The following is a 26729-nucleotide window of genomic DNA, read 5'->3' as shown; positions in this document are numbered from 1 at the left end:
TGGTTGGTAGCAGAACATGAATTAATTTGATTCGTCAGTTCTTAGCAGCATCGTTTATAAATAGAATTGTCCGACTGTGTGTGATCATACCCCATTAGAATCCAAAATATTGCAACATCCTCCCTATTTTTTATAATGAGGAGGTCCCTTGTGTTTGTTCTGCTCAAAAATAAATATATATTTTTATATTTACTTAGACATAACAAGAATTAGAAATCATTTGGATCTTAGAATTTTAGCATTTAAAAAGACGTCATTTTTAATTGTGTTCTAATGTCAAAAAGGAAAATTACAAAGATTTTTTTTTTTTTTTTAAGCAAAAGTATTAGTTACGCATTAGTAGGTTAAAGTGTTAATACAAATAAAATGGATACAGTTTAACGTCTTGTCCAGGACTTTTTTTTTTTTGATATATAGAAATCTATATACTCTGAGCATTACCCCTAGGGTTTTCCGCTGATATTCATGCAAAAAAAAAAAGTAAGAGCCTTCTCATAAGTGGAACTTCTGTTCTTTAGTTCCTTTTAAATAACGTAGGACTTGTTTAGCTCTGTTTAAATCCTTCATTGTCGGTCATGATAATTTTTGTGATAGTTTTGTTACTGTATAGCATATGTCGGGCCTGGTTGCAGTCATTAAATATATAAGACTACCTATAATTTCGTGATATTGTGTGTCATTTATTATTTCAGATTCTGTGTGTATATTTTTATTAATATCATTTTCGACCGGTGTAGAGCGTTTCTTGCACTCTCCCATTCCAAATTTTAATAGTATTTTGTCGATGTATCTCGATTGAGTCATCGTAACAAGTCCTTTGCTTTGAGTAAATTCTATCCCCAGAAACCAGGATATTTTGCCAAGATCGGTCATTTTGAATCTTTTACTTAATTTGTTCTTAACATCAGTTAACATTATGTCACAATTTGATGCGATTAAAATATCATCGACCCACAAAACCAAAATCAGTAGTTTATCGTCTTTGTGTTGGGTATATAAACAGGGGTCTACAGCGCATTGTCTAAATTGTTGTTTAATAATATAATCATGGAATACTGTGTTCCAACACTAAGCACTCTGCTTTAGACCATATAATGACTTGTTAAGTCGCCACACGCTATTTTTATTTTTCATTATAAATCCCTCTGGTGGGGTAATATAAATTTCACAGTCTATTGTGGCATTCAAATAAGCATTTTTTACGTCCATTTGATGGATGTTTTGATGGATTTTTACGTCCATTTGATGGATGTTTAGGTCATATTGTGATGCGACTTGCAGTAAAATTCTGATTGTCGTTAGGTTTGTGGTCGGTGAAAGCGTAGAAAAGTATTCTTTACCGTAAATCTGAGAGCACCCCTTAGCAACAAATCTTGCTTTGTACTGTTCTACGCCTGATGCTGTACTCTTTTTTGTAAAGACCCATCTGGTAGAAATAACATGTTTATCTCTTGGGAGAGGCACTACCGTATAGGTATCATTTTTGGTTAAGGCATCTATTTCTTTTTTCATGGCAATTTTCCATTCATCACAATGTTCTGAATTAATTGCTTCGTTGAAGCTTTTGACGCATTTTCCATTGAATAGCAATAGTCGATTCGATAATCTTTTATATTGTCGACCACAAAAAAATCGGGTCGTCTTCTATTTCTTTTGGGATATCTTTCAACTTTATCATCATCATCATCATGGACACTCTTGTCTCCATCATTTTTATTATTTTCATTTGTTCTAATTATTTGAGGTAATATAATTTCATCCTCTTCATATGACGGGTTTTCGTCTGTAAAATTAAATGTGTCTGTGAATTTTACACACCGGATTCTTTTTATTTTATTTTTTTCGGGAAAAAATAAATTGGCTGGACTGTTTTTATCGTATCCAAGAAATATACCTCTGTCGGCTTTAATATTCAATTTACTCTTTTTCTCTATATATGCAAAGCAAGTTGAACCAAATATATGCATTCTGATTAAATTTGTTTTTTTTTTTACTGCAGAAAGATTCATATGGAGTTTTAGATAGTGTTTTGTTAAAGCACCTGTTGCGTATATAGGCTGCCGCCATAAGTGCATACGTCCAGAGGTATTTAGGGAGTTTTGATTCAATGAGTAGGCATCTTGCCATTTCAAAAAGTGTCCGTCACGCATGTTCAGCAGTCCCGTTTTGGTGTGGCGATCTAGGAGCTGATGTTTCATGCCTGATATGATGGTTAATTAGTAAAAGTTCAAAGTCTTAATGGTGAATTCCGTATCGTTGTCAGAGCGAATACACTTGATTTCACCATAGGGGGCCATGTCGGCTAGATATTTCTTAGTTGCTAGCAGGGTATCAGATTTGTTCTTTAAAAAGTAAACCATTATTAAACCTGAATGGTCATCTACGAAATTCAACACATATCTATAATGTTCTTTGGCCATCGGTTCTACGGGACCGTTCAAGTCACAATGCACCTTTGATAGGATTTTTTTTTTTTTTTTTTCCTTTTTGCCTGGTATCTTGTTTTGATAGTTTGTCATTTTCCCTTGCGTACAGACGTCGCAGTTGAAGGTTTTTGATGTTTGTATTTGCATTCCATCAACTACAGTTGGCAACGTTTTGATATCAGGAATATTGCAGTGTCCAAGAATTTTATGCCATGTCTGTAGATCATGGCAGGCGGTTTTTGATGGGACTACGCTATTTAAATTATATAGTCTTCCATTTTCTTTAATGTCGAATACAGTTCCATTCGGGTATACCAGTTTTGATTTATTGGGGCTAAAGTTTATATTTGCACCTTGTTTTGTGGCAGCTTGTACAGAAAATATATTTTGTTTAAATTTTGGGATTAGAAGAGCGTTTTCTAGAATACAGAAACATAGTTCACCTTTATTGTTCTTTAGTGAGATTTTCGCATTGCCTCTTTTCAAAACGATATCATTGACTCTACTCCCGTCAGCTAGTTCTACAAAATGACCCTGTGGCTTCAAGTTGGGATCAAAATTGACAAAATCAGATTCCTCTGTAATCAGATGCGCCATGGCCCCACAATCGACAAGAAAATTATTATTGTTTGTTGAAGCATCAAATGTACACGAAAATAAAAATGTATGTTCGCTAACAGAGCTCTCTACATTTTTAATGTAGTCGCCATTTTGAGTCCTGTATCTACATTGGAAACTCTTGTGATTAGGTCGTCCACAATTATAGCAAATAATTTTTGTACTTTTCTTAGGAAAAAACCTGCTTTTAGCAAAGTTGCGTTTTTTATTCCTGGCATGGGTATAATTCGATTTTGGTGTTTTTATGTGTGTATTTTTAAATTTCATGATGTTTGTGGATTCGTTTTTTTCTGTGATCATTTTTTCAGTTTCTTCGTAACTTCTGAGTGCTACCTTGAATTGGCTCAAAGTCATGGGTTTTTCTTTCTGGGTTATCACGGTGGTAAATGGCTTCAAATCACTCGGTAATCCCTTAAGGACCATGGAAATTAACAGACTGTCACTTATAACTTCACCAGACATTTTTAAAGAATTTCAGTTGTCTCGGCTCTTATAATATAATCAGTAATAGTTTTGGCTTCCATTCGTTTTAGAGAGGTCAGTTCAGTGTATAAAGAAATAATTTTGGGTTTTCCTTTCGATAAATAATGCTCTCTCAATATGTTTAATGCTTTGCAGCCATCGTTCAGGGCTTCTCTCATTACCAGTGATAGACTTTGGTCATCTAAACACTGTATTAATTCCGCAAAGACAGTTGCGATCTTTTCAATGAAGTCGGGGTTGTTTCTGTTTTCAGGTTGTGTTTGTAGTACTTTGTGTAGCTTTTGGATTTGTAGATATCCCAGAAATTTAACTTGCCACAATTCGAATTTTGATTCAGATCCATCGAAATAAAGACGCATGCTGGGCGCATAACCTCTAGAAGTGTAAGCCATTTTGAGTTTCAGAACAGTTTCAGATGGTTCGCTGTTACACACAAGTCCTGGGAGGTGACTTGTTTGTAGTAGACAGTTCCACAGAACAAAATATTCTTACCGTGTCGAAACCCGGGAAAAGAACATGTGAAATTGCTCCAGAAAAGGTTTAATATTTATGAAGCAATTCTGGTTTCCGATTGGTTGGTAGCAGAACGTGAATTAATTTGATTCGTCAGTTCTTAGTAGCATCGTTTATAAATAGAATCGTCCGACTGTGTGGGATCATACCCCATTAGAATCCAAAATATTGCAACAGACGGGATCCTGGTGGTTGAGAGACTTGAAGGTCAGGTTTTAGTACCCCCACTTCCCAACACACCACTTTGGCCCTTACTGGGCTAGACGGGCGGTCAGAAGGGCCCGATCTGATCAATCGGCTGGTCACGTCAAGCCCCACCATATATTGCCCACCCCATAAACATATCATTAACACAATATGCCTATCCCTTCCCCACAAATAACTATTTTCTAATATATGGTGGAAAGCGGTGGCTGAGGGTCAATCGACGAAATGAAACATCTATGACATGGCTGCAAACCTACTACGTATCCCAGAGTAACATCAAAGGAAAGCAGGTGCTCATGAATGATATCACGTAAATCGAGTATATCATCTTTGTATCCTTGTTGAGCCTGGGTGAATGGGTTTCCCCCCAGGCACTTCCCATATAGGGCTCCGAGGTAGGTGGGGAGCAAAGATGATGAAAAAACAATCTTATTTGATTATGGCTTTTATTACCCCCAAAACCCCCCCAAAAAAGAAGCTTTTCAGATGTTTCCGACATTTTAAGTTCAGAGAATGAACAGAAATGCTCAATCAAAGAAAACTCAATATTTTTAGTAATGGAAACTGTTAAATTTTGAGACATTGTGTTGAACAAAGATGGCGGCATAGTTCAGATCAGTAACCAAGATGGCGGCCAACAATCAAATGAATCCAAAATTCGACAATTTTTATAATAATTTTGAAACGTTTTCATTAGTTGCTTAGCACAGCCGGTGCTTATAGAAATGATTAGGGAATCCATTCGTCTCATACCCCCATTAGGAGTCAAAATCATTTTACACACCCCCTTTTTTGATATAATGGAAAAATCCTTTCGGATTCAATTTTGGTTTGGCTTGAGAAAAGGAAAGAAAAATAAATAAATAATAAAAATAAACAAATAAATGAACAAACAAAAATAAATAAATAAAATAATTGTTTTTTTTTGTTTGTTTTTTTTGGGGGAGGGAAATTTGTCTTTATTCTAATTGGTCAAAAAGAATTATTAATATATTGGTATAATGTGTGCAAAATGAAGCCATTTTTTTATGACATTGAGTTTTTTTGTTTTTTTTTATACATAAAAATAAACACTTTTCAAATATATATAAACATACAAATAGAGTGCTTTTCAAATACATATAAACATATGCACAAAAATTCACAAATATACTTTTTTTATTTATTTTTATTTTTTTTGACAAATAAGAAATTTACAAAGAAAAGGTTTTAACAAGTTACCTTTTTTTTTTTTTCTTTTCTTATAAAAACTGGAAATATTATGTTAGGTATTAGTTGGTTAATTTGGTTAGTAAGGTAGAAATGGTCGCAGTTTAACGTTGTGCCCGGGACAATAATAACTCCAACAATATTATGAAGTTCTCGAAAGCAGACACCACCAAATTATGCACCTCACCCCAACGAATTCTCCTAAAGTAATTTTCCCAAGAAAAAGAATAAAATTATCTGCTATAATTGTGGACGACCCAACCACAAAAGTTTCCAATGTCGATATAAACACTCTAAAATGGACTCCGTAAAAAACGTTGAGAACTTCAAGGAAGAACATACATTTCTATTCACATGTAACTTTGACAATACCACAAACGGTAAAAATCTCCTTGTAGCTACAGCGCACGTTATCACCAAGGAATCTGATTTCATTAATTTTGATTCAAACTTTAATCCTCAAAGTCATTTTGTCAAACTTGCCGATGGTAGTCAAATAAATGATATAATTTTGAAAAGAGGCGATGCTAAAATATCCCTAAAAAATAATAAAGGCGAAATCTGTAACTGTATTCTAAAAAATTCTCTGTTCATACCTACATTTAAGAAAGACATATTTTCCATGCAGGCTGCAATTAAACAAGGCGCGAATATACAATTTGGCCAAAATAAATCAAAATTGATATACCCCAATGGAACTGTATTTGACATTAAAGAAAATGGTCGACTATATTATTTAAAAAGTATGGTTCCATCAAAAACTGCCTTTCACGACTTGGAAACCTGGCATAAAATTCTAGGACACTGCAATACAGCTGATATTTAAAAAATTACCAAATGTAGTCGAAGGCATGAAAATAATACCTTCAGACGATCTCCCAAATTGTGATGTGTGTGCACAGAGGAAAATGACAAAAGATATAAGCAAAACACCAGACAAAAAAAGCTACAAAAATTCTCTCACTTGTGCATTGTGACTTAGCAGGTCCGATCAGCCCGATGGGGAGAAATAATCTAAGGTACGTTTTGAACTTTATTGATGATTTTTCCGGTTTAATTATGGTTTATTTTCTAAAAAACAAATCCAACACTATCCTCGCCACTAAGAAATATTTAGCTGATATTGCCACGTACGGTTCTGTAAAATGTATTCGCTCAGACAATGGGACTGAATTTACTAGTAAAGACTTTGAACTTCTATTAATTAACCACCGTATTAAACACGAAAAATCAGCAAAAGAAAAAAAAAAGATACAAAAAAGAATTATTTGACAAATAAGAAATTTACAAAGAAAAGGTTTTAACAAGTTACCTTTACTTGAAAAAAATGAAATAAAATTTCACCTTTTACAATGGAAAAAATTCTCTCAAAAAATAAAGCCCAAAATGATAAAACGACTGCAAAATAACACCATACTTATCAAAAATTGAAACAAAAAACACAAGCTAAAGAAATTCTTATTTGGCAAACCTTTTAAATATCAAAATTAAAACTTATCCCCACCCATACCTAAACTCCTCAAAAAGAGTCATTAGATGCAGTGAACCATCAAATTGCTCGACTGAGGAAATTTTATCTAATCTATCATCCCAAAGTGTTACAGAAGTAAAAAGAATAAGAATAAAACGAAATGGAGAAACTATATTGACAAATACATATATACTCTCCTTTGACTCCACAAATCCCCCAAGTGAGATTAAAATTGGATACCTAAAAGTGAACGTTGAAAAATACATCCCAAACCTTCTAAGGTGCTACAATTGTCAACAATTTGGACATCACCAATCCAAATGCACCAAATCACCAATCTGTGTAAGATGTGGTGAAAACTCAAAACATAGTGACTGCAAAAAAAAAAAACTGTAGTAAAAACCATTCAGCTGACTTCAAAGGATGCAAAATATGGCTAAAAGAAAAAGAACAAGAAATAACAATAATAAAGTGCACAAAAAATATAACCTTCTCGGAAGCCAGGAAAATTATGAACGCAAGATACTCAGAAGTAACCAAGAATGCTAAAATACACACAAATCAAAGTTGTCAAAGTTATACAAAAATCCTCCAGAAATATCTCAATTGATAAAAGAGATGAAAGACCTAATGAAAGAAATTAAAACACTAATCCTGAACTCTGGAAATAATCAGTCTACAAAAGAGAGTACAACAAAAAAAAAAACAGAACCAAAAAACTCAAATTAAATCAAACAAAGAAAAAGAAAAAACTCACCAAATGAAAACAACCCTTATAAACAAATCAAATGAAAACAACCCTTATAAACAAATCAAATGAAAACAACCTTTATAAACAAATCAAATGAAACAACACCATCACCCAATAAAACGAAAACTAAGGAAAAAACAATTAACAAACCAAGATCTAGATCCCAATCAACCTCAAGAGGAGGAAACAAAATAGGAACACTGGAGGAGATGGAGGTAGAACACAAAACACCCCCAGACAAATAAAATGACAGACCACAATAAAAAAAACTCAAACTATCATTCAATGGGACTGCCAAGGACCTAAGGCAAACATAAAGATAACTAAACCCAAAACACCCAAATAACAAACTAAAATACAAAACATGACACACAGAATCATACCGGATAGAAATGAAACCAATAATATAATCCAATGGAATTGTCATGGTCTAAAGGCAAACCTAAATGGGCTCACTATTCTACTCGATAAATTACTTCCAGTAGTAATCTGTCTCCAAGAAACCTTTATGAAATAGGATGACAATATAAAAATTAAAAACTACAATCAGTATAACTATATACACAATACTGGACTCAGTCTCTGGAGGTGCATCAATCCTTATTAGAAATGACATACCCCAAAATCAAATACAACTTAATACCAAACTACAGGCTACTGCAATAAAAGTAACACTCCACAAAACCATCAACATTTGCTCACTATACATACCCCCCAATGAAAGCATCTCAGAAACAGATCTGAGCAAACTAATACAGCAGCTTCCAAAGCCATACATCATTATGGGAGACTTAAACAACCATAATGAGATATGGGAAGTGAAAAAACAAGCAAAAGGGGAAAAATTATAGAAAATATAATAACGAAAATCTATACCTAAACACACACTTATTTACACCCAGAAACTGGTACATTCACATCAATTGATTTAACATTGTGTGATTCAACACTTGCCTTGGATTACAAATGGGATGTACTAGAAGATCCATATGGAAGTGAGCACTTTCCCATTACACTTGAAAACAATGATCCAATGCCAGAAAACAAAATACCACAATGGAACTTACAGAAGGTTGATTGGAAAATATTCCAAAATTTATGCCGGACTAAATTAACATTGGTTAATAACCCAAACCAAAATAATATCACACATTTTACTAATACACTGTATAATATTGCAACGGAATGCATTCCAAAAAGCTCTACCTCCCCAAAACATAATAAACCCTGGTTTGACGAAAAATGCAAAGTAGCCTTCAGAACTCAAAAAAGAAAACAACTAAAGAAAATCTCAATAAATATAAAAACAGTAGAGCTAAAGCTCGTAAAAACATTAAAGAATCAAAGCGAACATCATGGAAAAACTATGTATGAAAAATTTTATAAATAATAGACAGTTTAATGTACGATTAGGTAAAAAACAAGAAATGGTACCACAAGGAAACATCCTGTCTGTCACACTTTTTTGCATTAAATAACGTCATCAGAAATATAAATGTAGGAACAGAATGTGTCCTCTATGTGGATGATTTCCTGATCTGTTATAGATCAAAATATATTCCAAGAATAGAAGGCCATTTACAACTGTGTCTAAACAAAATAAATGAATGGACAACAAAAAATGGTTTGAATTTTCAAAAGAAAAAACAAAAGCCATTCATTTCTGCCAAATCCGGAAAATGCATCATGACCCAATACTGAAACTGGATAATGAAATTATACCTATAGTTGATCATTATAAATATCTGGGCATCATCTTCGATAAAAAGCTAACATTCATTTCTCATATTAAATACCTCAAACAAAAATGCAACAAAGCCATCCAACTCTTAAAAGTAGTAGCTCATACAGACTGGGGTGCAAACAAAGACTCAATAATTAAATTATATAAGGTTTGCGACTCTCTTTTGAACTTTGTCTAGGAGCGAGAGACTAGTAACAGATGCACCAGCCCAAATATGACAGCAATACTCCATACATGCGCGAATGTACAGGATACTTTCGAGTGTTAGTAATTTTCTAGCACAGTAGAGAGAGCCTACCTTCTTTTTAGTGGCCCTGGCAATGCTTTGAATGTAATTGTTCCAACTCATGTTTCCTGTGAACATTAGGCCAAGGAGTTTGAAAGATGTACTCTCAGATAAAGTGTCGTTGGTCATTGCTATTGGTGGTAGAGAAGGTTTCTTGTAATTATTGAAGGAAACTAGTTTAGTATTGGCAGCATTGAACGTGACCATCCATTTTTGTCCCCATTCCACTACAGATTGGAGGTCATCCTCTAGTGTTTCTGCCATTTCTTTAGATATGTTTTCATTTGTTTTTCTGTCGTGCCTGTTATAGAGTGTGGTGTCATTAGCATATATACCCATCTCAGAGACAATTTTGTTGGGGAGGTCATTTATGAATATTAGGAACAATAGAGGTCCAAGGATAGACCCTTGGGCACTCCCGCATTTATATCATATTGTTTAGATGTCCGACCATCGAGGACAACTTGGATTTTTCTCTTATCTGAGAAGGATTTAATTATGTTTAGTATTCTACCAGTGATACCGTATGATCTAATTTTCCTGAGGAGACCCTCATGCCATACCCTGTCAAAAGCCTTAGATATATCTAGAGCTACCGCTCTGCCCTCCCCGACTTTGTTCAGTGAGTGGTATATACGTTCAGAGATTACAGTTAGGATGTCTGCTGTGGAACGGGCTTGTCTAAATCCATATTGTTGGTCAGTCAGAAGTTTAGCATCTGTAAGGTGATGGACTAGAGCATGGTTAATTAAGGTCTCAAATATTTTGGAAAAAAGTGGGAGGAGGCTAATGGAGCGATAATTTACTGGGTCCGTTCTTTCACCAGAATTCTTGTAAACTGGTACCACAGAAGCAGTTTTCCAACAGCCTGGAAAGCAAGCTTCATTAAGGCATTTGTTGTAGAGTTTGGAGAGAACCGGAGCTACTTCAGCTGAGCACTTTTTTAATAGCACAGCTGGGATGAGATCGGGTCCACATGCTTTTGAAGTGTCAAGGTTTTTTATGATAGCATGCACCTGAGCAGGGGTGATTTTCAGATCGTCTAGCGTGGCGTCTGTCCGCATAGGAAAGTCAGGTAGGGGGTGATTGAGAGGGTCCAGTGTGGAGTTTGAGGCAAACCAACTGGCAAGCATGTTAGCCTTCTCAGTTGCCTATTATTTACTACACTGTTATAGATTTTCCAGAAGTCACGAGTTCCTAATTTCTTTGCTTCGATGCGTTTTTTAGTGGTTTCAGTAAATTCTCTTTTAGCTATCGCTATTTCTTTCTTAACGTTACTTCTAACTTCTATGTACTTCTGTCTGTTTGAACTGGACTTATGTCGGTTAAATCTGCGATATGCATGCTGCCTTTAAGCAATGGCAGTTGCGCAAGTCGAAGTAAACAATTGAGGAGAGTGGGCTTGCTATAAAATTTCCGCATGGGAACATGTGCTTCAATTGCAGTTTTGAACCATTCAGTGGTTTCATTTGCGCACTGTTCAGCAGGAAGAGAAAAAATATTTTCCCATGGGGCATCTCCGATAAGATCTCTGATGGCTTCCCAGTCAGCCTTTTTATAATATCTCGTTGTTTTGAGCACTGGCTCTTCAGTTTTGGCTCTAGAGTTTAGGGTGATTTCAACCATTATCACTGCATAATCAGCGTTCCCAAGTGGGTTGTCGGCATTCGTTATATAATCATTGGGAACTGTGGTCAGCAGCAGATCTAGAAGTGATGCGTGTTGTTCTTGGTGATCCGGGAAACAGGTTGGGAATGTAACCATTTGTGATAGATGTGTTGTGCTGCCCGCTGTGTCTGTGTAAGTAGAGAATCCCAACCAGTTTTTGTGGTGGACATTAAAGTCACCAAATACATGTATTTGTGCATTAGTGTCGGGGGGAAGTGCTGTGTCTATGCTGTCAGAGACTGTGTTTATTATGGTGCAGTCCTGGGTCGAGGGAGAGCGGTAGAGAAAATAAAAGTAGCTAATGTTGTGTTGAATGTTATGTCTAAAGCACATAAAGGCTTGATTGTCCAATTCTAGGTTTGTTCCTCTAGTCAAGGGAAGGGTATTACAAATGTAAACTCCAAGTCCGTGCATATGTCTGTCAGAGTCCTTACGGCAGAGTGGGAGATATCCAGTCATGTTAAAGTAGTTAGAGGGGGTGGAGGAGTGTAGGTTAGTCTCACTTAGTGCTAAGATATCCGGGGTATTTGTTAGGAGAAATGCTTCTACATCAGCTAAATTAGTTCTAAGCCCACGGATGTTCGTGAATGCAAGCCTCAAGGGAGGAGGCAAGTTGGATTTGTTTGACCCTAAGCCTGGTTTAAGCTTATTTTTAGATTGTACTGTCATCATATTTTTTAAAGAGTTTCAGTTTAGGTAAGGGGGAGCTGAACAGGAGGTTATGCAGAGTATCACACATGCAACACAAGTAGACCATCAGCTGACCTTTCTTCAACTAGGATTGTGTTGTCAGGAAAGCCCACCGGGGATAAGTGCAGGGTCCCTTTCCATGCGCGACATGGCACTACAAACATCCCAATATTATACAACTGTTGATGGAGCAGCCGCTCTAAGCGGTACCAAAGAGTTAGGGTCCCTGTACTATCAGTCGAAAACAGCAACCAGGAACTGTCAATCCGGTACCCTCAACCCATCAGAAGAAGGTCAACCCAATCTAATTGCACAGGCATATGTGACACTCGAGCACTCCCAAGTGCCCAGTTTTGAGGGGTTGGATGTGTCGGGAGTGGGGAAAACGGCGTTCATTGCCTTAGACAAGAAACAAGATCTACCACTGTGTGTTTCTGTCGGATCACTGTAATATCGTCTCTGCACCTGACTAATAGGCAAAGAAGGAGTATGGAAGCCAGGTGATAGAGCTTATCTACTCCTTAAGCAGTTTAGGTTTGCAAACCAGTAATTTGTTTGAGTCACCAGCTCTAGGAAGGTTGTCATCCAAGACTGAAGAGGCCTCCTTCCCCTCTGGTTTAGTTTCAGAGTTTTCCTTCTCCTAGATGGATGATCTGGGAAGATCTATTGGGTCCGTCAGCACTGAGAGGGTTTGCTCTGCACCTGGGTCCTAATCCAGGTATTTCTGCGACCCTGCGTGGTTAGTTAGTGTTACTGGGTCAGTTTGTAGAGGCTAGATATCTGCTGAATAGTTACACTCCTCAAAGTGATTAAGGGACATTGCTATTTCATTGTTACTGGATAAAGTGGGTAAGTAAAGCTCATGCAGTGTAAGCAACTAAGTTTGTAAGCAGGCTTGTTAGGAGTTAATGTGGTTTGAGGCTTTTCCTTTATTTTATTTATATGTTAGCTTAGGTAACGTTACAGTATGAGTAGGTATTAAAAATTGAACTAAGAGTTGTGCCCAATCTCAGTATATTTTAGATGACAGGAGGGTTAAGATGTAAGTGCAATACAGTATGGATAAAACAGTAGGTAAGTTTTGCATCATGTGTAATTTGGTAAATAGATATATGGGCAGGTTTTCAATAGATGCGAATAAGTTGAAGTTGTAGGTATAAAGTATGTGTCTATTATTAAAGGAAGATAATTTCAGCTTTCAGTTAAGTCATGGGACATTTTGTATAACAAGGAGTATCGGTTCAGTTTCGTATTAATCGTTGCAAAACTATCTAGGAGGAGACATAGTTATTTAATGCAGGTCGCTTTGCTTCTAAGTACATACTTTGGCTGTTAAGTACCTAACTGGATAAGAATGAACTCTAATGCATGTCTTAGAGGTAGAAATGTATAGATGTCTAGTGATGACTATTAAGCAGTTAGCATGTGAAGGTTAAGGGCTGGAAGTTAAATTCCACTACAAAGGCGTGTGCAATGTAGGAGTTTAGTGGAAGCTTGGGGGGATAGAGCAGATTATTAGCTTTCAAGAGACGGGGGTTATTAACTTACAAATAACAGTAGATTTCCATTAGGAGGTAGAGTTTCAAGTAAGGTTTGGTCGTTTTTTTTTTTTTTTGTTTTTTTTTTTAAGCATGCAAGTTAGAAAAGCGCAGTCGCCTTGGAGGTAAAATGTATATTGGAATTTCTTAGCTAGCTGTCAGGTGTTTTTTTCAGTTATAAGAGAAACAATTGGTTCATGGTGATTCATATTCCATATTTATAGGCAGTCATTTAGTTCAGGCTTAAAGCATTGTATCTATTTAGAAAATAGCCCTAGTAATACAGCTAAGATAACTGTATATTTCAGTCACAAATATAGTGAAAGTTAAATATAAGCTATATCTGGTGGTTTGGTATAGGATACTAATGCAGAGAGTGATCCAGACGTAAATAACGTTACTATTTAAAAAGCCACTCTCAACATGAGGAGGCAAGGGTACTCCACACTTCAACCTTAAAATTCAATTAAAGAACATACCACAAAAATCCAATTGCTTAAAAAAAAAAAAATTAGCGTGGATCAGTAAGTGCACTAGCACCCGGTATGGATATCATGGAGGCCACTTTATTAATACAAGCGAGCATATGGTAATTACAGATATTAAGTATATTACTTTCTTCTGACTTCTACAGTAGTAAAAATAAATCCTCACTTCTGTTAAGAAATCTCTATTGCCTATGCTTTCCAATTTTTTTAGTCGAATTTTAAGAACTACATAAGAAGGCTTGCAAGGAACTGAAAGAGATAAAGACAATATATACGTATATAATTAAAATACATTAAATTTTTAAAAAATAAGGTAAATTTAAAAAGCAAATCTTGATAATTATTGATACAAAGTTTCACCAAAGGACCAGTAAATGTTGTTAGGCTTTTCGTTGTTCCATCAATTAATTTAAAAATTGCTCTAAATGGCAGTTCTTCTAGTGCAACCTGAAAATTGGAAAATTTGCATGTTTAATAATAGAGCCAGATTACATAATAAATACCAATATATTATTTTATTTTCCACAAAAAAGGAACATAATTGCAGGTTAATCTATAGAATTTTACCTCCTTAATAGGAGGACAAGTGCAGATTATGTGCTTGTTTGACAATTTTCTGTCTTGCACTTTACTGCAAAGTCATCACATCTCAAGGCAGAAAGTTTACAGCTGCAAGAAGATATATCAAACAGTCTGTCTAGCTGTTCCTTCGTTCTTTTCACTTGGATTGCTGCAAGATTGCTGTCAATCTGTTTGGCCCTCTTATAGCAAAATATATTGACCTTCTGTCCTATATAATGTTATCTTAGCAAGGGTATTTGTGGATTAACTGCTTGCCGAATACTAATTATTTCCTTGGCAATTAACTTAGAAATCTCACTATTTTTTAAGTGGGGATAACTGTTTTCAAGGAAATAACTAAACTGGATGACTTGTCGTGAAATTGGGGGTGCTGTTTCATCCAAATGACAAGTAGAACCAGCAAATTTTGTGAACCAAAGGTTAAAACTGAACATCGTGCTTTTACTGACATTATAATCTGAAAAGTAAAATAAATAAATGGATTATAACTGGAGGAAACTGTATTAGACTATCTTCCAGTTTCATATGTAAAAAAATAAGTGCTAGTTATAAGAAATAATGAAAAACTTGGTAGAGTTGAATTAGATGTATTGAAGAGAGAGGACCAAACTAAATCAGAGGCATAGTTTAGACATTTTTAGCAGACTTTAGCTCCTCCTTCGATAACATGAATTTATCCATAAAGAAATTCATTCTTGCTGTAGCTGTGCCATTTTAAATAAGTGTTTAGAGTTTGAAAAAACAGTGCTTGTGCCTCTATGTTAATATGCTAGTTTTAATAGTATTTTCAAGTTAAATTTAATTTTTATGAAATTTTTGTTTATTAAATTTTTAGGTGAAAGTACAGAATAGTTACAATACAACCTCCTTCCCATATTAAGAATGGCTTTCTAAATAAAGTTATTTTAGCACAATAACATAGATGCACAAATAACGAAAAACCTTTTAAAGGAGTTTCCTTATTTACTCGTATTAATCTTTGTGGGTTATCTGAATTTAAAACTATAATTTTAGAAGAAAAACACTGCTTAAAAACAATTATTCCCTAAAAATAAAAGAAATAAAAATTTGACACTAATTTTCTGCAAAGTATGTTTTATTCAGTAGAAAAACTTGAAAATTTACATGGTTATGTTTTGTAAAGAATGTGTAGAATAAAATTGTATGGACTATTTTTTTTTTTTTTTTTTTTTTTTTTAATATAAAATTGGAGTATTACCATATTTTAATAAAAATTTCAAATAGAATTTGATGTGAAATATTAGGTTGGTGCAAAAATAATGTTTTTGACGTTCATTTGAACATTAAAAAATGCCATTATTTTTTAACCAACCTAATAGAAAAACACATTAAAAAAGGTAAAACAAATATGTTTAAATTCACTGCAGACACTTGAAATATGATAATATATATTTTAAACAAGTCTTTTTCGTTTTTTCTTTCGAAATAATTAAGCCTAAATTGTAATGTTTTCAAATTAAATAATAAACAAATGTTAATTTTCAATAACGAGCGTGTTTTGCAACTGAAATCTAAAATGTTTCCATCCCAAAAAAAGTTCCTGAAATAAAAAAGCAAACTTTGGTTGCTATTATTTAAAAAAACATAATTTTGTCTTTGCACTTAATATTTATTTTATTAATTCATTATCCTCACTCATTTTATTTAAAAATGTAGTTTAAAACATATTCTAAATAATGATTCCATTATAGTACGGATTGTTTTAATGACGGGACGTTCTTAACAATTCACCGAAAAACTTTTAATCGCTTCAATTTTTCAACCATCATCACCATTGCCTCGCCGGGGTTCCAAAATCGACCTGCCCTATTGCACATGCATATCTTGTGGTTTCATGGAGGCAACCATTTTTTATCTTGTCTCGACAGAGCCCAGAAGATTAAAAAAAAAAAATTTTTTTTTAATTACCAGATTGCATTTTCTATGAAGTATTCGGTGGAAAAAAGATTGTATGTTTGAATTTTAAACTGATTCAATTTTTTTTAAGATGTTTTATTTTTCTAATGTAAACATCTTTGTCACATGACAATTTAACAAAAAGTATCATCTGCAGATAAAAAAAAAAATTAATATTTTCTTTATTATTGAGATTTTAACTTTTCCTCTTGCCAAAGCGAGAGAGAAGTAAGTCTCAGTCAAGGAATTTCTATTTATAATGGTTTTAGCGTAACACTGATTAAGCCCAGAAGTTTATAGTTTGAGATAAAATAATCAACTGATATTCTTCGTAACACTTCTTGTGACTGCTGAATTTGCATCAACTTTTTTTGTAATCTAATTAAAAATATAATGTTAGCCAACCCAAATAGATGAATTTGTTTCAAGTGAATCTTGCAATTTTTTTCTTTGTTCTTCAATTTCTAGTTTTTTGTTCATGCCGTTGTCATTATAGATGCCACTAAAAGGAAGAATTTACCTGCTTGGATTCGAGAAGGTTTAGAGAAAATGGAACGTGAAAAACAAAAGAAATTGGAAAAGGAAAGAAAAGACAAAGAACAAATGGAAGCATTAAAAGCCGAAGAAGATGTTGAACAAGAAAATGTGGAAGCTGTCTTGAAAGAAAGTACACAAGAGAAAAGAAGAGATAATGACAAGGAAGTGTTTCCTTCTAAAAGCCGTTTTGTAAGTAACATTTAAGTAAATGTTATTTCAGTTCGGATTGATTTCTTTTCTCTTTCTTTGTGTATGCAATAAATAACCCGTCTTATTTCAAATGAATTTTTAATGAAATTTATGTAAATTAGCATGTTTATAGGTTGGGGAGGGAGTATGACATGTTTTGTACTTTATAAATAAACTAGCCTGGGTGCCCGGCATTGCCCGGGTTTTTGGAGGTGTGTGTTGAGCAAAAAAACAAAAAAAAGTGGTAGTAGACAAGCATACTGCGAAGGAGGAAAACGTGAAAAAAGAAAAAGAAAAAAAATCTGACGTGTTTGCTGTTGTGTCCATCAAAAAGAGGGGATGACTTTTGAAAAATATTGGCGGAAAAAAAGCGACCCCCCCCCCCTCCCTGTAGAAAAGTGCCCAGTTGAGGGTGAAGGAATTATTAATGTCTTGGGCCAATTTTTCGATATTTGTCGTCTGAAGGGTCAAGCTTCAAAATGATACCTAGCTCGTGAAAATACATCACCTCTGTGGAAAGTTTAAGGCAGACATACATACATTTAAACAGACAGGTGAGATTTATATCATAGATGACTTAATAACTATTTACTTTTAGCTATTTTCTTTCTTTTTTTTTTTATTCTTTTTTTATGAAAATCACTCCAGGTAAGGCATGAAGGCATGTAAGGATTTAACAAAAACAAAAGATGATTATCAAAATACTGATACTATGATTTTAGAAAAGAACCTGCTATATACAATAAGATTTTGATTATACACAGAAAGTAATTGGTATTTTATCTAATTAGAGGTTCATATTCTTATATCTCTTTGAAGTTTACAGAATCTGAAATCCTGAAATTCGTTTTAATTGTAGTATTTACATAACTATCATTTAAGAGATTTTCCATTGTATACTAAAAGTAATAGATTGTATGAAAACTGGCTATGAATTGTGGGAAATAATTTCCTATACTAAAACAACTTTGTTAATTAGCATTTGAAAAACTGATGTCTGTGTGTGGACTTCCTGTGCTATCATCTATGCAACAAAGGTTTTAATTTTGTTTTTATAAAATTTTATTAAAGTAACAATTTATTCAAAGAAATAAAAGCTATAAAATATCACAACAGTAGTAGTAGTAGTATTTAGTCATTAGGGGTTTTTATATGATTCATTATCAGTGATTGCTCACTGGCAATATTAAGTAGTGTTCCTTGGAATTTGAGGGACAAGTCTCCTAAAATATTTAGCACTCTTCACCTTTTTGATAACTGCTGCAAGTTACTTTGCATTATTATAACAACCGTTTACCATTGTTTTCCCATTGATAACAATTTTTGTTTTTCTCTCAAATTTGAGTGGGTTCAGCATAAATGGAGACTGACATTATTGTAGCTATTTTGTTCAAAGTGCAAAAGTATTTATCTAAGTTAGCAAGGACACCCAACATAGCCCAGTCGTAAAGTACGCTTTAATGATATTTTAATTCTTACAGATTTTGTATATATTATTATAGAATTAATGTTCTATCAATTTTTATATATTATAAAGTTGTGATTTCCTAAATAAAAATATATCCATATGAATTTGGTGCATCAGCTTGAACCGAAACCAAAACTTGTGAAAAAAAAATATGTATATAAGCCCATGGAAGTCCATAACAATTAAACGACAGTCACTCGGATGTAAGTGTGACACACAAAATAAATAATACACATGCTATCCTATTAGTATATAGATAACAACTTAAATAATTGTTTAAAAGAGTCTCAAAATTGACTGTGAACTTAGAATAAAGTGTTTTTGTGTAAGTTTATAATGGTAGATGTGGATGTTAGTTTTGTGTTACATTAAGCAATTGAAGTGATAGATGTCACCAACATCATAACCCTTAACCAATGTTACGTTTATTAATTTAGGGTTTTACTAAATATGTACGATCAAAATTATTCTCAATCATTGTACGACTGACTGTTCATGCTGTTTGTCATATAGAAACGTGTAAAATTACTTGAATCGGCAGGGGTCCTGGATATGACCTTAAACTATATCCAGTGGTGAGGCCCCAGCTTGTGGGCTTTGGGGAGTGTGGAGCCACCTTTTAATTTCCATTGCTCCCAGGTCCACTCTGACCCGGTGTGGTAGTACCTGTTAGGGTCCCAACTGTGGGTTGAATAGAAACCGACTTGAAAACAACAAATATATTCTATTAAAAAATTTTTCTTCAATCTTTGGATTTGGCATTAAATAACCTGAAACGGGTTGATATGCCATAAAACAACCAAGCAACCAACATTGAATCAGCAGGACCCAAATCAGACATTTAATCGTGCTGGATTTTGGTTGGACATAAAGGGTTTACTAAAATTGCATGACTAAATTATGTATGATTATTTGCTCCTGCTGCTGATTTACTATTAAAGCAACTTTGATACAGACAAAGTACTTGGTTTATCAGCACAAAATATTGTAAAAATCTGTCATGGTATTATTAAAATAAACAATAAAATGAATTTGCTCACAAGTTTCAGTCGAGAGATTATTTTTTGGCAAATATATTTTTAGATTCATTAGATTTTTTTAGATTCATATAAAATGTATTTAAAGAAATAAAAATTATTTAAATATTCTCTCTTAAACAGATAGTAAGTAGATAAGTATTTATTTACATAATGAACTACTTAAAAACTGAAACAATTTTTTTTTTTTTCCAATTTTGTGTGCCACTCTTTTTTTCTTTTTTTTCGTTAAAAATCTTTGTAAAAAATATAAATTTATTTTTTAGATTAGTCGTGCATTGATTTTATTAATTATGCACCACTAAAAATTAAACACGATTTTATGTACATCTAATTAAATTCTAAAAGACTGAAACAATTATTTGGCACACTGTATTGGAAAAAATAATTGCCTCACTTGTTAAGGAAACGTTAGTCAAAGAAGCATGAAGTTGTTAAGGAAACGTTAGTCAAAGAAGCATCAAGTTGTTAAGGAAACGTTAGTCAAAGAAGCATCAAGTTGTTAAGGAAACGTTAGTCAAAGAAGCATCAAGTTGTTAAGGAAACGTTAGTCAAAGAAGCATCAAGTTGTTAAGGAAACGTTAGTCAAAGAAGCATCAAGTTGTTAAGGAAACGTTAGTCAAAGAAGCATCAAGTTGTTAAGGAAACGTTAGTCAAAGAAGCATCAAGTTGTTAAGGAAACGTTAGTCAAAGAAGCATCAAGTTGTTAAGGAAACGTTAGTCAAAGAAGCATCAAGTTGTTAAGGAAACGTTAGTCAAAGAAGCATCAAGTTGTTAAGGAAACGTTAGTCAAAGAAGCATGAAGTTGTTAAGGAAACGTTAGTCAAAGAAGCATCAAGTTGTTAAGGAAACGTTAGTCAAAGAAGCATCAAGTTGTTAAGGAAACGTTAGTCAAAGAAGCATCAAGTTGTTAAGGAAACGTTAGTCAAAGAAGCATCAAGTTGTTAAGGAAACGTTAGTCAAAGAAGCATCAAGTTGTTAAGGAAACGTTAGTCAAAGAAGCATCAAGTTGTTAAGGAAACGTTAGTCAAAGAAGCATCAAGTTGTTAAGGAAACGTTAGTCAAAGAAGCATCAAGTTGTTAAGGAAACGTTAGTCAAAGAAGCATCAAGTTGTTAAGGAAACGTTAGTCAAAGAAGCATCAAGTTGTTAAGGAAACGTTAGTCAAAGAAACGTCAAGTTTCAAGTTTAATTTAAAAAACAAACCAAAAACAAGCAGTAGTCAATAATAAGGATTTCTACTTTTTACAAAGATTTTTTAGTGTTACATTGTTATTTACAAAATTCAAAAGGTCACTTGTAAAATTTGCCAAAAAAAAACTCAAAAGAAAGTTGTGACTGTGACTAAATTTGTTTTATTTTTTATTCTAATAATAAAGAAATAAACTTATTGTTTTTTTTTACAAAAATGTGACACACTGGATTGAAAAAAAGTCTCAGTCTTTAATTATTTGCCAAAAATAATCGTGACTAAGTTTTATTGTTTATTTTAATAAGATTTTTTGCGCTAACAGACTCAGCAGATCGCCCATGTAAGAGGGAATATTTAATAAAAATCAGGAGTTTTTTTTAATAAATATCTTTTGAAATATGGACTTAAAAAGATATTTACCAAAGAATAACTTTTCAACTTTTCAAAACTTCTGAGTGAATTCGTTTTATTGTTTACTAGCAGAGCTACCCGGCATTGCTTGGGATCGTAGAAAGCAATGAGAAAAAGGTAGTTGATTTTGAACATACCTGTTATTCTTAGGAAAGAGGAATTTTTGATGTCTTTGTATCATTAGATATTGCGAGCAAAAGAATATTTTACCTACCCTAGGACGGGTATTATATACATGTATGAAATAATTGTAACTTCCCTAGGATAGGTAATTTACAACACGTATATGAAAGAATTTTACCTTTGCTAGGACAGTACATATTTAAAATAATTTTACCTACCCTCAGACGGGTAATGTAAATACACATATGAAACAATTTAACATACTCTCGACAGGTATTGTACAACATATATGAAATTATCCTCCCACCAAAATATGGTGAAACTATGGATATAAACTCCAACATTCTAACACCCATCAATTCCCAAGCAACATCAAAATAGGGTATGAAAAATAAACAATAAACCATACATACGAAACCCCCTCAGATGCTACAACTACCAAACAAGACCGGTGCACACGCTGTCCAGTATGCATGAGGTGTGGAGAAAACGAGACCCATACAGATTGCCAAAAAGAGCCAAAATGTACTAACTGCCAAAAAGCCCACATTGCAAACTCAGAAGAATGCGACAAATGGAAGAAAGAAAAAGAAATTATTAAAATAAAATATACCAAAAATATAACCAAGTCAAAAATACAAGATACTCTGAAATAACAAAAAATATATATATATATACAGCATACCACTGGACCAAATAATCAAACAACAAAAGTAAACTTATCAAATATCAAACCTGAAGATATTATGAAATTACTCGATGAAATAAGAGAACTAATTAAAGAGTTTAAAAAAAACTATAAAACAAATCAACATTGAAAATAAAGATCACAAAATTGAACAAAACTCCCAAACCAAAACTCAACCCAAAAGACCCAAAGTGCTACAACAGCCACAGAAACAACCCATCTCACCGTAAAAAAAAAAAACAGACACCAAAAAGTGCCCATAAAGGAAAAAGAAGCAAACCACCAACCAACAAAGAACTTAAAACCAAAATAAATGGACAACGTTCAACTTCCAGACCAAGAGACTTCATCCAAAACAGATTTGAGGAAATAGACATGGAAGATCGAAGATCAGACACCAACAACTAACAAAAGTTAAAAACAAATACATAAAATCTAATCATAACCCAAAAAATCATCCAATGAAACTGCCGGGACCTAAAAGCCAACATAAATGACTTATTACTTCTTATAACAAACCAGCCATCATATGTCTCCAAGAAACCTTTTTAAAAGCTGAAGATAAAATAAATATAAAAAACTACAAACAATACAACCACATCCACAATACGCAGCAGAGAGCCTCTGGAGGGGTATCTATTCTTATTAGAAATAATGTAAATAAAACAAAATAGATCTAAAAACTAATATTCAAGCCATTGCTACAGCAGCTACACTACACAAAACTATAAATATCTACACTATCTAGATCCCACCCCAGGATCAAATAAACGAAACAAAGCTGAACAAAATAATAAATCAGATACATAAACCCTTCTTACTGTTAGGTGACTCTAATAGTCACAACGATATATGGGGATTTGCATACGTGGATAAGAAAGGAAAAAATCTTATAAAAATTATTAACGACAATGACTTTTTTTTTTTTTACTCAGTGATCACCACTTATCAAGGCCCGGAAGCCACTCAGGGATAAGGGTTATTGCAAGTACATTACATTAGTGTGGAGATTTGATGAAGTGTTTACTTAAGGGGGCGGTTCATTAGGAATTTGTTAACATTGGACTTGAAGACATCCAAGTTGTAGTCCGGTGGGAAGCAGGCAGACGGAACAGAGTTCCACAGGCGTGCAGTTCTAAGAAAGAAGCTTTGTTCATGGAATCCGCGTTTTGATTTAAGCACAGATATAGAGTGGGGGAAATTTTTCACAGTGGATTCAGCTAGACGGGTATTTTTCGTGAAAGATTGGCGAGGGGGGACCAGAAATTGGAGTTCAGACGAGCACCTGCCATGGAAATAACGATAAAACAAGGATAGGCTCGCAACGTCTTTTCTGTGGGAGAGAGGTTGCAGGGTAGAGAAAAGGGCATCCCCCACTAAGCCATGAAGTCTATTTTGTACTCTGTCAAGGCAGGATAGCCTGTTTTTAGCAGCTCCTGCCCAGATATGGCAGCAGTATTCCATCCTTGGACATACTTGGCTTTTATATAGATAGAGAATTGCATCAGTAGTGAGATATCTTCTGGAGCGGTAGAAGGATCCCACCATCTTTCCAGCGACCTTGGCAACAGACTTGATGTATGTGTTCCATTTCAGATCAGGAGTAAAGGTCAAACCCAGAAGCTTGTCAAAACACGGGGCCTCACTCAGACGAGAGCCATCAATCACAATTGATGTCAGATGGGGATCAGAGCGTTGATGATGTAAGGATAGGAGTTTGGTTTTGGATGCCTTAAAGGTAACCAGCCACATCTTCCCCCACTGAACTACGCGCTCGAGATCAGAGGAGAGAGAGAATCAGAGAGAACTTTGTCATTTACAGCCTTTGATGTGTTGCCGTAGATGGTCTTGAACAATAAATCCAACACTTCTCTTCATCCTGCTTCAGGCACCTATTCAGCACTAGTTCTATCATTGTGTGACCCCACTATTTTCATGGACCACAAACGGAAGATTCTAGAAGATTCATGGGGTAGCGACCATTTCCCAGTGATTTTAACAAATCTGAAAGAAACAAAAACCCATCTCTCCCAATGGAAAATAAAAAAAGCAAATTGGGAGGAATATAAAAAAAAATACCAACAAAAATTCTCAGAGGAGGAAAACCCAAATAAATCCATAGAATACTTCTCTAAAACTTTACTAGCCATTGTACATGAATGTATACCTAAAAGTAGCAGAATTAACAAACAACAAAGATCCCGGTTTAACAACGAATGCCAGAAAGCAATTCGCCAACATAAAGCTGTCTTACAAAAATTCAACTCCCAACCAACAAAGTATAATTTAAATCTTTTTAAGCAAAAAAAAACAATAGCTCGTAAAGTTATCAGAGAAGCAAAAAGAACATTATGGAAAGATTATAAAAATAAAATAAACTCAAATACAAACCCCAAACAAGTGCGGAACATGGTAAGGAAATTTTGGGGGAAAAACTCACCCTTCCCTTTAATCATCTCCTACAAAACAACATCAAAATAACGGAGACAAAAAATATTGCGAATCTTTTCGACGAAACTTTTCAAAACAATTCCTCCAGTAAAAATTACAGCCAATCCTTCCAAAAGGCAAAACAAGATACAGAAAAAAAGATAAACAAGTTAAATTTCAACTCAAACAACAAAGAATACAATTATCCTTTTAGTAAAAATAAACTCCTAAAAGCCATAAATAAAACACATAATACAGTTACCAGTGTGGATGAAATGCATTTTGAGTTTCTGAAACAACTTCCTCCCAAATCAATAACGCATCTTTTAAACACTCTCAACAAAATATGGTCCTAGGGAAAACTACCCAATAACTGGAAACATGCTATCGTGATTCCCATCCCTAAACCAGGGAAAGACTATTCAGATCCACCAAATTTCAAACCAATTGCATTGACAAGTTGTCTTTGCAAAACATTCGAAAGAATGATAAATAAATGACTGAACTTGTATCTGGAAACCAACGGCTCAATTGCCAACATACAAAGTAGTTTTAGAAACAAAAGAGGAACACTGGACAACATAATCTGATTGGAGACCTTTATCCAAGAAGCTTTCATTAAAAAAGAACATGCAATAGCTATTTTTTCTTGATTTAGAAAAAGCTTATGATACAACATGGCGACAAGATATAAAGATACCTACATAATCTTGGATTAAAAGGCAGACTACATATCCTAATAAAAGATTTTCTATCTGATAGAAGTTTTAAAGTAAGAATCGGGCCAACTCTATCAGACACAAAAACACAGGAAGAAGGAGCTCCACAAGGATGTATTTTAATATAAAAGTCAATAACATTGTAAATTGCCTGAACAATAAGATAAATGGCTCCTTATATGTGGACTAGCAGTTCAGTCTGGCTTTGCTCGGACCCTATGTACTGTTCATAACTTTATGTATATCTGTATATACATATATATAGTAAAGTTTGATTCATGTCTATCTAAAATTTCAAGTGTTTAAACTCAAATTTGGTGGAGGAGTTTGGTAGAGTCTTCAAAGATCAACTCTTTCAACTTTGACTTCTTGGCAGCCAAATTTTAACCCCAAAACTTATTAAAAAGCTTGTTGCATGTCTGAATACCCATTATGTAAAATTTCAAATGTTTAGACCCAAAATTGGCTGAATAGTTTGTTAGACTGCAAAGGTCAAATCGCTTGAACTTTGACCCCTTGGCAGACAAATTTTTGGCCAAAAACTGATTAAAAAGCTTGTCATATGTCTGAATACACTTTATGTAAAATTTCAAATGTTTAGACCAAAAATTGGCTGAGTAATTTGATAGACTGCAAAGGTCAATTTTTTTAAAACTTTGACCCCAATTTTGACCCCTTAACATTTATTGTTTTGGGCTCAAATTGAATTAAAATGTTTTACCCATGTCCAAAATCTAAAATCTACATCTAAAATTTCAAGTGTTTAGACCCAAAATTGGTGGTGGAATTTGGTAGAGTTTTCGAAGGGCAAATGGTTGAACTTTAACCCTATGACAACCAAATTTCTGTCTGAAAGCCCAATTAAAAAGATTTTCCCAAATCTCAACACCCTTTATGTCAAATTTCGAGTCTGTAGACTGAAAATTGACAGAGTAGTTTGGTAGGGAAATGTACACATACAAATACACAGACAATTGCACTTTTATTGATATATAGATATATTTTATAAATTTACTGAAATTTTGAAATACTTTCAGATTACAGATTGTATAATACTGTAAAATTAAAGTCCATATAAATATTAGTATCAATATTTGTGAGACAGTCCCAACCAGATAAAAAAAACTCAATATACAAGATAGAACAATATTATAAATGAAAATTTGGATTCTGTAAATTAAAAAAAATTAGGACAAATTTATCTTCGACAAGGAATTAAAAAATTAAAACTTTTGTTTCCCCTTAATCGATGGCGTTATAATAAATGGTTCATCTCCTCAAAGGAAATGTTTTTAGTTTAATTTGTTGTAAACTGTTTTAATTTACAGAATTTAATTCCAAATTT

General features: G+C 33.9%; 1 protein-coding gene across 3 annotated transcripts in view; it reads left to right on the top strand.

Moving 5' to 3' along the window:
* Positions 1–26729, top strand: part of LOC145292015 (uncharacterized) — a 176427-nt gene that overhangs the window by 106564 nt on the left and 43134 nt on the right. For all 3 annotated transcript variants that reach the window (XM_080138012.1, XM_080138011.1, XM_080138013.1), the window contains one exon: positions 17088–17317. In XM_080138012.1, coding sequence (XP_079994138.1) covers positions 17088–17317 — 230 coding nt within the window. The remainder of the gene's footprint in view (positions 1–17087; positions 17318–26729) is intronic.

Source organism: Euprymna scolopes, chromosome 13, assembly GCF_053919585.1.
Source record: "Euprymna scolopes isolate OS-2025 chromosome 13, ASM5391958v1, whole genome shotgun sequence".
In the NCBI taxonomy this organism is placed as follows: Eukaryota; Metazoa; Mollusca; class Cephalopoda; order Sepiida; family Sepiolidae; genus Euprymna; species Euprymna scolopes.
Note: the sequence above shows the minus strand (reverse complement) of the source record. Positions and strands in the feature narration are given on the sequence as shown.